At 42.0% G+C, this 13,622-nt stretch overlaps 1 protein-coding gene across 2 annotated transcripts in view; it reads left to right on the top strand.

Annotated features, from left to right (window-relative positions):
* LOC116987977 (lysosomal alpha-glucosidase-like) overlaps positions 1-12,750 on the top strand; it is a 58,797-nt gene extending 46,047 nt beyond the window's left edge. For both annotated transcript variants that reach the window (XM_033044347.1, XM_033044348.1), the window contains exons 17-20: positions 513-611; positions 2,600-2,764; positions 9,829-9,981; positions 12,687-12,750. In XM_033044347.1, coding sequence (XP_032900238.1) covers positions 513-611; positions 2,600-2,764; positions 9,829-9,981; positions 12,687-12,749 — 480 coding nt within the window. In that variant the 3' untranslated portion in view covers position 12,750. The remainder of the gene's footprint in view (positions 1-512; positions 612-2,599; positions 2,765-9,828; positions 9,982-12,686) is intronic.
* Positions 12,751-13,622: the final 872 nt, after the last annotated feature.

Below are 13,622 nucleotides of genomic sequence, written 5' to 3'. Positions count from 1 at the left end.
ACAGTCAGGAAAGTCAAAATGAATAACTTACTTCAGCTTCAGGAATTTTGCATGTATAGGCATGGAAACCCCAAAATTGCTGACAGAAATTAGTTTTGTTTACAGAAACAGTGTGGAAACAGGCCCTTCGGCCCACCTGTACACTATCACTATCCTACACACCAGGAGCAATTTTTTTACAGAAGCTAATTAACCTACAAACTTGCACATCTTTGGAATGTGGGATAAAATCGGAGCATGTGGAGCAAAGCCCAAGTGCTTACAGGGAGAACGTGGGAACTCAGTACAGAGTTTAACTTGTCAGGATTGAACGCGGATCTCTCGAGCTGTAAGGCAGCAACTCTACCGCTGTGCCACTGTGCCACCCCTGTGAGAACATTTAAACATTATTGACAATTTCTTACAAAATCCAGGTTTATTCTTTTAATTTTGTGTTTAGCACTGTATTTCACCATATTAATGTGCAGGTAGCTGTGAATTTGTCATCATTTCAGTGTCTCTCCTTTTTTTAGGGTTCTGCAATTCATAGCAAGGGTCAGTATATTATACTCCAGGCACCATTGGATACAATAAATGTTCATTTGCGAGGAGGCTGTATTTTACCCATTCAGGTAAGCGTATATAAATAACTTCAATGGGAACAAACATGAGCCAGCATAGAAAGGCTAGCAGAGATTCATGAAAGGTTTGAGAACTGTGAGCTGGGGAGCCACATGTTTCCAATTTGCCATTCATCTTCAGCAGACCTTCACTTTAAACATTCCCAAATCCCTTGATTCCCTTAATTTCTAAAAATCTATTATTTGAATATACTGAGCCTTCACAGACTTATGGGTCAGAAAGTCATCTAAGTGAAGAAATTTCTCATCTCTGTCTTTGATAGATCCATTATTCTGTAGCCTCTAGTTCTAGACTTACCCAGCCGAGGGGAAAGATTTTTCTTACAATAACGTATCAACTATCTTAGAAACGCTGTACTACTATGCTACTAATTTCTTTGTTTAATTCTTGGTGCATCTGACAATGAAGCACTCTCGACTTTTGACATAGTGTTACCTAAATTTCTTCGCGTAGGGTAATCCCCATAATTCAGAAATATGCTTGTTGAGTTTTCCTATCCCTCCTTTGGTATATCCTTCTTGAGTAAACATACTATACATATGTGTAAGGTCTGATGTTACCGGAACCCTAATATATATATATATATATATATATTGTTAGACTTGTTTATCGCTTGCATTCCAATTACTTTCCAATAAACGAAGGAGCAGAAAAGATTAAGGGATAGACATAAAATGCTGGAGCATCTCAGCAGGTCAGGCAGCATCTCTGGTGAAAGGAATAGGTGACGTTTCAGGTCGAGACCCATCTTCAGACCCTTCATCTATTCCTTTCCAACAGAGATGCTGCCTGATCTGCTGAGTTACTCCAGCATTTTGTGCCTATCTTCGGTGTAAACCAAGATCTGCAGTTGGTTCCTACAAAGATTAAGGGATGATTTGATAAAAATCAAGACTAGCTTTAAAACTGCTTTAATTTATGTATTCTACTTGCTGATAGATGGAAGAGACTACGCAGCGGAGATAACATTGTGGTTATGACTTGGAATGGGTTACTTTTTTTAAGGAGTGCAATAGTTTCAGTAGTAAAGTTAAAAGATGTAGGGGGGGGGGGGGGAAGAGTGAGGGAGTGGGATTAGCCTTCAGAAAGTTTAGTGGACTGTGCTGTGCACTTCTGTGATTTTATGATTCTGAGCATATGACTGTATATCAGCATTTAGTAACAATAAGTGGTGATACCTGTATTTAATTACATGCAGTCATCCTTACCATTTGAAAAAGCCACTACCTCTTTTATCTTAGAATATAGAATTGTACACCTTAGAATTAGGCTCTTTCACCCCACCTCATCCATGCTGACTTGGATGCCTATCTCCACTAACCTCATTTGCCTCTGTGTCTTTCCCAACTCGATACCTGTCTAAATGCATTGTAAATGTAATTGTAAATTTAAACGTAATTAAGCACATTTGACTTCTCAAAGTGCTTTTCGTTACATAACTGGATAAATTCTATCTGTCACCAATCTACCCAACTTTCCACCTCAAAATATTCTGTGTACAAATTAAGACATTCCCGATAGTCAAATCAGATATAAAAACTTTTATTTGTTTAATTGGGTTTTTCTGACCAGGATTCAGCAGGCATATGTCTAAAGTGTATTGATCTCAAGGCACAGTAGTTCTGCGTTCTGCATTGAATACTAGGAGAACATCCCTGGCAATTAAATCATTCTTTCTGAGTGCCATTTTCTTTCTCTTTGTAACCTGTTAATTATGATTGGCTCATTTGGGGGGGAAAAAAAAGTGGAAAGGAAATGTTTTCTACACTTCAGTTTCTCACCTCAAAATATTAAAGTATTTTAAATCACAATTTTCCACACTTTCTCGACAGGATATCCCACTATCCCAAGAGCATGTGTGTGAATTCTGTATCCCAGTCAACCAAATAAAGTTTTAGACAAAAGAATAAATTAAAAATGAAATAATTTGGTTTTGGTTGCATCCAAGTGATAACTGCATTTAAATTATTGTATTGAGGCGCCCAGCACTTCAACGGCTGTCTCTCGTGGAAACCCATTTGGTCTGATAGTGGCACTGTCTGACCAAGGAATTGCAAGAGGAGAACTCTTCTGGGATGATGGTGACAGTCAGCTGACGTATGAAAATGGTGACTATTGTGAAATTATTTTCCTGGCAAAGGAGGTATGTATGGTAAAGTTGCCACTATGAATGTAGATTATAAAGAACCTAAGTTTGAAGCACGTCCATCCATATATTCCCTGATATTCACTGTAAACTTCATGAATCAATTATTTTATTCAGAAATGTCAATCAAGAAAAACAAAACTGAGTTGTGACTCTAAACCACATTAGTGTGGCAACCAGTATTAAAGCTGTTTGAACTAAACCAGCACAGTAACTCATGATGTTTCATCATGAAGTAACCTCAGTAGCAGCCAGGAAAATCCACAAACAGATCCACAAGAACAATAGATTGAGAGGAGATGATGCCAGGTTTGCAATGGGAAATTGAGAGATTTTCTTCCCCTTTGCAAAAGAGGAGACTGGGAAAAAAAATCATAGTAAAATGTAAAGATTTGCACCACAATGTCAGAAAATGTTTATAGAATACTTTGGTGTGCACCATAGGAGCTGTGACCAGCAGGGTTACAGAACAAGTGCTGGAAGGGGAATTAAGCGGGATAGCTCCTTTCAAATAACCTGGAAGGATGGCCTTGGGTGTTATTTCACCTGTGATCTCTGACAAAAAAAAGTTCATGGAATGTTAAGGAGCAAACTTGATTTATATGAATATTGATCGAATATTTGAAATCTTATATACTGGCATATTCCTATCGTATAATCTACCAAGCATTTTAAAGTCAAAGACATTAACTTATTTCTTTCTCGATAGATTGTGTCGAGTACCAAGAATTTTCTGTTTTTTAAAATTTCAGATTTCGAGCATCTGCATGATATTTTTGAGTGCCTTTTGAATATTTTGGCTTCAAAAATCAATTCATTTTAGATGTTTTAATGGGTAGATTGGAAACTGAGGGACATTGATAGAATGCTGATATTAGTATTGTTTTGTATTGTTAATGTACTTCTGCTATGACTCCCGAATGCAGGTACTTCAGAGCCGCGTAACATAAGTCAAAAAACCAGGTTCAAGTTCAAAAATCTTTTAATTATTCAATGGAACACAAAACCCAAACCTGATTTAAACAACACAGTCAGGGATATGGATGGACTAACAAACAATTAAACAGTGCTCCAGCCAGCCACGTAATGGACCGTCGAACCAGAGACTCTAAAACCTGCCTAAAGAGATATAATCCTGAAACAAAATACACAAAAACACTAAGGTCAGCCCTTATCCGCCCCAATTCAATATTTGTTAACAAGGAATGGTGAAAGTACACAAAGTTCTATGCCATGTGGCCAGGCCTTCTGCAGCTCACACCAGCAGACTGCTCACAAGTCGGGGTCGACGAAGAAGAGAGAGAATCCTGGGAGACTCTGGTATTTAAGCTTCAGATGAGTCACCCGTCACCTGACGCAGCTTGGCCAATCGGGTACAGGAGCCTTTAACCCCGTGATTCCTGACTCACAGCCATGCCTGCACTCAGGAGAAAACAGAAACAGGTGAGTACCCTATAACACCAGCAGATGGAGTGCATAACACCCCCACCCTAAGATACTGAATAAGTTTCTGAAAATGAACTAAAAAACACCACCAAATTTCAGCAACTATTCAGTACCACAGACATCACTGGCGCGACAATGCATCAGCCAAGACATTATCTTTGCCACGGATATGCCTGATCTCCAGGTTGTCGTCTTGCAGCTGCAAACTCCAGCTCATTAACCGCCGGTTCTTATTCTTCATTCTCTGCAAAAATACCAAAGGATTATGATCCGTGAGTACGATGACAGGGACATTCGAGGAGCCAACATAAACCTCAAAATGATTCAGAGACATTAAAACAGCAAGGGTTTCTTTCTCAATGGTGGAGTACCACTTCTGATGACAATTAAACTTCTTAGAGAAGTACGAAACTGGATGCTCCACCCCATCTGAATCATCCTGTAGAAGAACTCCACCAACCCCACGATCACTAGCATCCACTGCCAGCTTAAATGGACGCTCAAAATCAGGTGCCGCAAGCACAGGTGCGCGCACCAGAAGACTTAATATGATCAAAGGCTTGTTGACACTCTGCGGACCACACAAAAGCTACCTTCGGACTCAGCAAATCCGTCAAAGGGGCAGCCACCGCAGAGAAGTTTGGACAGAATCCTCTATAGTACCCAACCATAGCCAGATACCTATGGAGTTCAGTCCTAGAGGTTGGAGCAGGAAATGCGACAATATGCCCCACCTTTTCCTCGAGAGTGTGAACCTGACCCCGGCCCACCACCTTACCCAGATACGTTACCGTGGCCTGGCCAAACTCACACTTCCCCAGATTGATCGTTAGGTTTGCCTCCGCTAGACGATGAAATACCTCCTTCAGATGACCGATGTGTTCGATCCACGACCTGGAGCACACAACTAAATCATCAAGGTATGCCTCACAGAAGGACAAACCAGACAATACAATGTTCACCAACCGTTGGAAGGTTGCCGGCATCCCATTTGCGCATCCCAAATGCCATTAACGTGTACTGAAGAAAGTCATCAGGCGTAACGAACGCAGAGATCTCCCTCGCCCGCCTAGTCAAAGGAACTTGCCAATACCCTTTTAACAAGTCCAACTTAGACACAAAAGATGCACTTCCCACACGATTACGCAATCCTCCATCCGTGGGAGAGGATAGCAATCCGGCTTAGTTACACCATTCACTTTCCGAAAGTCCATGCAAAACCTGTCCTCCCCATTAGCCTTCGTAGCCAGTAGACACGGAGAACTCCACGGACTACAACTAGGTTCAACAACAATGCCATGCCGCAGCATATAGTCAACCTGACTCCTTAGACGATGACGCTTGTCAGGGTTGACCCGATACGGATGCTGTTTAATTGGCGCAGCACCGGCCACGTCAATGTCATGCTGCAGCACAGACGTCTGAGAAGGCACATCCGAGAACAGTGACCCATTTGACTCCACCAAAGCAAGCAGGTCACCCCGCTGACTTCCAGTCAAATGAGACAACCGCAAGGGAAGCGCCTCCAAAGCCTCAGAGTTACACAGCTTTCCCTGCGTCACTGCCACAGACAACCGTGTCTCACCCACATCACCACCCGTGTCAGGGGGCAGCACCACTGCAGCCAAAACAGGCTTAGACGAAACCGACGGACACAGCTCCTCCCCATCAACCTCGACAGGCTCCTGCTCATGGTACTGCTTCAGCATGTTGACATGACAGAGCTGAGTCTTACGCCTCCGATCAGGGGTACCAATAACGTAATCCCTCTCACCAACCTTCTTAACCACCTGATAGGGACCGCTATACCGAGCCTGCAGACTGGAACCAGGAATAGGCAACAACACCAGGACCTTGTCACCTGGAGATAAATTCCTACTAGAAGCCTTCCTGTCGAACCAGTCCTTCATCCTAGACTGAGCAGAAGCAAGATTACCCATTGCCAGTTCGCATACCCTCTTCAGTCTAGACCGAAAAGTACAGACGTGGTCTAAAATACTACGGTTTGTATCCTCCTGCAACCATTTCTCCTTCAGGACCCTCAACGGACCACGTACAGTATGCGCGAACACCAGGTCAGCAGGACTGAACCCTAATGACTCCTGCACGACCTCACGCACCGCAAACATAACTAGATGAACCCCCTCATCTCAGTCTTTTTCAAACTCCAGGCAGTAAGTCCTCAACATAGATTTCAAAGTCTGGTGAAACCTCTCGAGAGCTCCCTGGCTCTCAGGGTGATACGCACTGGAGTAACAATGCTTAATATCTAACAACTTCATTACCTGACCAAAAACCTTCGACATGAAGTTGGAACCTTGGTCACTCTGCACAACCTTGGGCAAACCGAACAACGAAAAAAACTTAGTGAGAGACTTCACAATGGTAGGGGCAGTAATTCTACGCAAAGGGACCACCTCCGGAAAGCGGGTAGACGCACACATAATTGTCAATAAAAACTTGTTGCCCACCCTTGTCCGAGGTAGAGGACCCACACAATCAACTAGTATCCGCTCAAACGGCTCACCGACCACAGGGATTGGATATAAAGGCGCAGGAACAATCGATTGGTTCGGCTTTCCTGCCACCTGGCAAATGTGACAACACCTGCACTGCCGTTTCACGTCCTTTTTCAACCCTGGCCAAAATAAATTCCGTAAGATACGGTCATACGTCTTATTGACCCCCAAATGTCCACCCAGAGGACCATCATGAGCCAAACAGAGTATCTCGTCCCTATACTGACGAGGTATCACAATCTGATCAACCACGCTCCAATCATCATGCCCAGATATATCCAAGGGAGACCACTTTCGCATCAGTAAGCCATCCCTTAGAAAATACCCCTTTGCTGTGGAATCCATATCCCCCTCAGGCACCGCGCAGTCGAGCAGATCAGATAAACCTGGATCACTCTTTTGCTCCTCAACCAGCCGGTCATGTGACAGCGACACCGGCACATTTCCAGACACTACCCCATCTTGAGATGTAGAAACACCCTTCACAACACAGGATCTATCATCCTGATCCCCAAAAATGCTCTCACTCAGGTCCACTACATCCTCAAACTTTGCCTGGCTCTTAGCCATAGCCCTCGTGACAGCACAAGCTGCGAAGACCCTTGGATGCTGCATAGCCAATCTATCAGGACTCTGCACCATCGGAACAGCCGTCACCTCAGGAGTAACTAAAACTCTACCTCCTGCCAAGTCATTCCCCAAAATCACAGAAACTCCCCCAACGGGAAAACACGGCCGTAACCCAACAGTTACCCGGCCTGAAACCAACTCGGACTCGAGACTCATGGTATGCAAAGGCACTACCATGTCATCCATCCCGAATCCTACCACTGGGACACTTGACCCCAACCAATGATTCCCCAGAAAACGGCAGTACACTATCCAATATAAAGGACTGAGTAGCACCAGTATCACGCAAGATGGATACTGGAACTCTTATCACCCCCATCCTCTAGAGAAGCAAAACCATTCATGATGAACGCAGAATAATTCCTACACTCATCAGACTCAGGAACCTCAGGAACCACAGGTGTCTTCTGTGTACCCACCAAAGTCACAGGCTTTGCATCCTTCTTTTTCAGAATGGGACACGACTTTAACATGTGCCCTTTCCCTCTACAATAGTAGCACACAGGACCTTCCTTAGTCCTCAAATTTCCATCAACCTTATCAGCTTGGACCTCCCCCTGTATCAACGTGCTGCCACTTGCAGGCACAGAAACAGCTTTGACACTGCCACTGGCGACACCACCACGATCAACCGGCCGTGCACCAAAACTATAGGATCGCCCAACAAAATCAGATTTATGAGTCAATACATAGTCATCTGCCAACACCGCGGCCTTAGACACCTCATTCACCTTCTGCTCATTAAGGTAAATAGCAACCCTCTCAGGGAGACAGTTCTTAAAGTCTTCCATAATCATCAAGGCCCGCAGTAGCTCAAAATCCTTCACTCCTTGAGAAGCGCACCACCTGTCAAAAAGTGCCTCCTTCTCCCTAGCAAACTCCACATAAGTCTGACTATCAAACTTCCTAAAGCGCCGGAACTTCTGCCGGTACGCCTCTGGAACTAATTCATAAGCCCTTAATACTGTAGACTTCACACACTCATAGTCCAGACTGCTTTCAACAGACAAAGACGAGTACATCTCCCGTGCTTTACCCACAAGGACACACTGCAATAGCAAGGTCCACACGTCCCTAGGCCACTTCAAGGACAAAGCCACCCGTTCAAACACTGTGAAATACTTGTCCACATCCTTCTCACTAAACGGGGGAACCAGGCGGATGTTCTTGCTCATATCAAACTCCCGTTCCCTAGAAGAAACCCGGGAGGCATCCAATTCCTTCTCCCGCAGCCTAATCTCTGCTCTCTTGGTTTCCTCCTCAGCCCTCTTGGTTTCCTCCTCAAGTCGTTTCATTTCAAGAACATGCATTAGCTCATCCTTTTTCAAGGCCATTTTCTGTGACTCAAGCTCCATCTCCTTCAACCTAATGACTGCCTCCATGTCCTGACCAGGCTGTATAGAAGATGGAGGACTGACTGTACAACCAGGCAATACCTCATTTTTCACCAAAGCAGACCATAACACCGTCTTTATAGACTGTTTCTTCGAATGCTTATCAATAGACACGCCATAGTTATCTGCCAGCAAAATCAAACTCTCCTTAGTACACCTATCAAACAACTCCTGACAAGGAGCCTCAACAAAGTCTTGCACCTTAAATTCCATATCAAATGTAGCACCAAACCACCAGCTAAACTCTGGGCACAAATGCTACCACTAACAGGGAAGAAAAAATTCCCTCACAACACACAGACTTCCTCAGTCACCAGAAGCCTACCAAAAAAAACCCCCAAAAACATCTAGGGTCCTCAAAGCTTATACGAGCCCCCATTTTGTTACGACTCCCGAATGCAGGTACTTCAGAGCCGCGTAACATAAGTCAAAAAACCAGGTTCAAGTTCAAAAATCTTTTAATCAATGGAACACAAAACCCAAACCTGATTTAAACAACCCAGTCAGGGATATGGATGGACTAACAAACAATTAAACAGTGCTCCAGTCAGCCACGTAATGGACCGTTGAACCAGGGACTCTAAAACCTGCCTAAAGAGATATAACCCTGAAACAAAATACACAAAAACACTAAGGTCAGCCCTTATCCGTCCCAATTCAATATTTGTTAACAAGGAATGGTGAAAGTACACAAAGTTCTATGCCATGTGGCCAGGCCTTCTGCAGCTCACACCAGCAGACTGCTCACAAGTCAGGGTCGACGAAGAAGAGAGAGAATCCTGGGAAACTTTGGTATTTAAGCTTCAGATGAGTCACCTGTCACCTGACGCAGCTTGGCCAATCGGGTACAGGAGCCTTTAACCCCGTGATTCCTGACTCACAGCCACGCCTGCACTCAGGAGAAAACAGAAACAGGTGAGTACCCTATAACACCAGCAGAGGGAGCGCATAACAACTTCCTTCTATATGATTCCCAATTAATGGATGGTCACAAATTGTGAAATTGTCACGTTATGAGCATATATGATTTTCTTTGTGTTGTTTTCACTAGCTCGATTTTTTACACCCCCAGAATGTGCTGTTCAGTGAGATAATTCATCTGGACAACCAGATTGATGGCCTGAAACTAAATGATATCTTTGTGTTCGGAGTTCCATCTGCCCCAAATAAAGTTTTGGTGAATGAAATGTGGATCACAGACTTCTTTTACCGAATAGACACAAAGGTGAGGCCATATGAACATTATATTGAAAACAAATGCAATTAATTCTGATGTTTAAATGTATTTCTGATTCTGCTAAAATTGTTTATTCCTGATAATGTCCTCTTGCCAGGGTGTCTTATGCCTATTGCCCTTGTTCACACTTTCCAATGCATTAGTGTCAACAACAAATTATTCAAAGGCCCTTTGCTAATGGAACATCACAGTTGAGAGACTTTAATTTACATAGATTGGATAAAGTCTAGGTTATTTTTGCCCAACTGGTCATAGAGTCATAAACACGGAAACGCCTTTCAGCCCAACTTGCCCGTGTCGGCCATGATGCCCCATCTATACTAGTCCCATCTGTCCACATTTGGCCCTCTAAACCTTTCCCTGTCCATGTACCTATCCAAATGTCTTTTAAATGTGGTCATTAAACTTTATATGAAGTTAAACTACTTGTCGTTATTTCCACAACTTCATCCATCAACTACCTTTTCTGGAAGCTTGTTCCTTATATCTACCACCCTCTGTGGAAAATATTGCCCCTCGAGTTCCTATTAAATTTTTCCCTCTCACTTTAAACCTATGTTCTCTGGTTCTTGCTTCCGCTTCTCTGGTTAAAGACTCTGTAGGGCCTGTCCCACTTGGCCGTTATTTGCGCGCCATTTACGCGACCTGGTAGTGTGTGGGTAGCGAGGGACGGGCGCATGGAGTGGCGTGGAGTTGCGAGCGGTATCGCGCAGCGCACCAGGATTTTGTCCTGTACGAAATCTTCGCGCGCCACCGCCCTGTCGCGTAAATGACGGCCAAATGGGACAGGGTGACGTTTCGGGTCGAATGGGTGACCTTTCGGGTCGAGACCCATCTTCAGACTGAAACATCATCCATTCCTTCTCTCCAGAAATGCTAACGGTCCCGCTGAGTTACTCCTGCATTTTGTGTCTGTCTTCAATTTAAACCAGCATCTGCAGTTCCGTCCCACAGATTAATTTGGTCTGCAGCTTGCAACTTTTCATTAACCTCTTTTTTTGAATAGGGGCACTACATCTGCAGTTTTTCCAAACTTCAAGCTAGCACCACTCAAGAAACGAACATTTTAGAAAATCACCATAAATATCATAAACTGGATAAATATCATAAACTGGGTATTCAAATGACGTCACGCACTCTGTGCGGACGCATGATGACCAGCCTGTTGCCTAAATGACGGCCAAGTGGGACAGGCCCTTGTCCATTCACTCAATTTATTTCTCTCATGATGTTTTACATCTCCATAAGATCACCCATGGCCTCCTGTGCTCCTATGTGGTATAGCATTGGAGCTGTGGAGTGATGTCTTTGGATCTGATAGGGTTCATTTAGGGGTCTTAAAAGAAGTGGCTAATAAGATGGTTGATGAGATGGAGTTAAGTTTTATATATTCTAAGATTAAGGTAAATTCCATTGGATTAAAAGCTTTATTCATAAAGGGAGGAGGACAGAATGTGGGAAAGAGGCTAAGATGGTATTGTTTGTATGATTCTACAAATAGATTCCCTTAACTGATCTACTATAGGTAGGTATGTTGCAAAGCCTACCTGAAGCCTCGCTGAAAATCTGCCGCTGCGGTGTGCGCGATTTTGGCGCCGTTTAGAGGGGGGCGGGTTTAAAACGCGATTTTCTCTAGGCTGTTCAAATCGAAGATGTTCAGCCTAGTTAATTATTAACGGAAAATCGCTGAAAGACCCCGTCGCAAAAGCTATTATTAGTTTTAAAGGCCTCGTAAAATAGTTATAGTAGTTTAAAAATCAATCTCTAAACCCGCGAACACCAGCAACCGCAGGGTCTCATAAAGCAAATATCTGAAGGTATGCTGTATATTTTTACATTAAAAAGGGCTTCTAAAGATCCCTTTATACAAAGTTTAATATTGCGAGTAGCTCATTTTGGGCCCATTATATCCCGCAGTATTTTTCTGGGCATTTGGGGCACAAATCTACCGCAATGTGAACGTTCTAAACCAGCGCGTTCCACAGGGACCCACTGGAAAGCTGATTTAAAAAGGACTTTAATTTACAGCAATTGAACACTAAATTCCTTCCATTTGGTCTATAAATTAATGTAAATGAGATTTTAAAATCATGTTTTATTGTGAATTATTTGTGAATATTATTTGGACATTTAGGCTATTTAAAAATGTTAATCATCTATTAAGAAATGGATAGATGTTTAGATCTAGTAATTGAAGTCTGAAATTAGCTACAATTAGGTAACTAACTAATTATATGCTTTAATTTCAGGTCATCCAAGTAAGAATATTTTATATTTGTTTCAGAATGCTTCAATCTATGATAACTAAAAATTTCATTCAGTTCTCTTAATTTTTAAGAAAGTTATGGGCTTTTGACTGTTCGCGATCACAGCTTTTTTGTTATGTCCATAGAAAATCAATAGGGAACAAGATGCTCATTTCCCAGTATGAAAATGGCCATAACTTTTAAAATACTTGAGATATGAAAGTGAATTAGGTGTCAAATTAAACTTATTTTTATGCTTTATCTGATGGGATAAATTGCAGACTTGATTTTTTTAATCTCAAAATTTTGTAACATTGCTACTATAGGGGCTTGAATTCGCTTTTACAAATCATATGTACCATACCTGCAAATAATAATGTCATAGATTTTTCTTGCAATAATACAATAAAATATTTTGTATCTCTTGTTCATTTAATTTCCTTTCAGGTGCTGACTTTACAGAATCTCGCTATTCCATTAGGAGAGCAATTCATAATTGCTTGGTTCTGAAGAAAAAAGCGAATCAAAAAATTCTCTGGAACAAAACCGCTGGTTCAAAATCAATGATTAAAAAGTAGAGAAAAATTAAATATTCATGATTTGAAACGAAATATTAGACTGATGTGATTTGTTTTTTAGTTTTCATTTTATTTAGTTTATTGTCACGTGTACTGAGGTACAGTGAAAAGCTTTTGTTGCATACTAACCACTCAGCAGATTACAGTCAAGCCATCCAGTGTACCACTACATGATAAAGGAATAATGTTGTTACACATCATTTGAAATTGAATAAATTATAACTTTATACTTAAACAGAGTTTTGATTGAATCAATTTTTTGGAGGATTTGGAGAGCACTGACTGTGTGAGATCCATGAAGGTGAACTGCCTCTCTTCAAAAGTCTCACTATTGATGTAAACCATTGATGTGCCTATAAAGCTACAGCAAGAACGAATTTCAGTTTTCCGTTTCATATCTGGTGCATATGAAAAATAAACACTCTTGATTTTGTTTTTAAAATACTTTTATTTTTGTCTATTCCACAGACTCAACCCAATCAATGAAGGTTTTCTGAATTAGAAGTGAAATTACAAATTGAATTGTCCTGTTATTTTAAACAAATATTGAACAACACCATAATTTAACTAAATGCAACCGTCTATTTATCTTTTTGTGTAATTCAAAAATACTACTCGATGCTAATTATACGTATTCCGGACTAATGTTTCATTTAATTGGCTCTATTTTCCTCTGGGTAGGGAGTATGCTGCATGGCTAATCGTATAGCTTCATTTATCTTTCCAACAATTTCAGAGTTGTGAATCTGTGGAATTCTCTGGCCCAGAAGGCAGTGGAGGCCGATACTCTGGATGCTTTCAAGAG

The sequence above is a fragment of the Amblyraja radiata genome, chromosome 26 (genome assembly GCF_010909765.2).
Source record: "Amblyraja radiata isolate CabotCenter1 chromosome 26, sAmbRad1.1.pri, whole genome shotgun sequence".
Taxonomy (NCBI): Eukaryota; Metazoa; Chordata; class Chondrichthyes; order Rajiformes; family Rajidae; genus Amblyraja; species Amblyraja radiata.
This window is presented reverse-complemented; position numbering and strand designations above follow the sequence as displayed.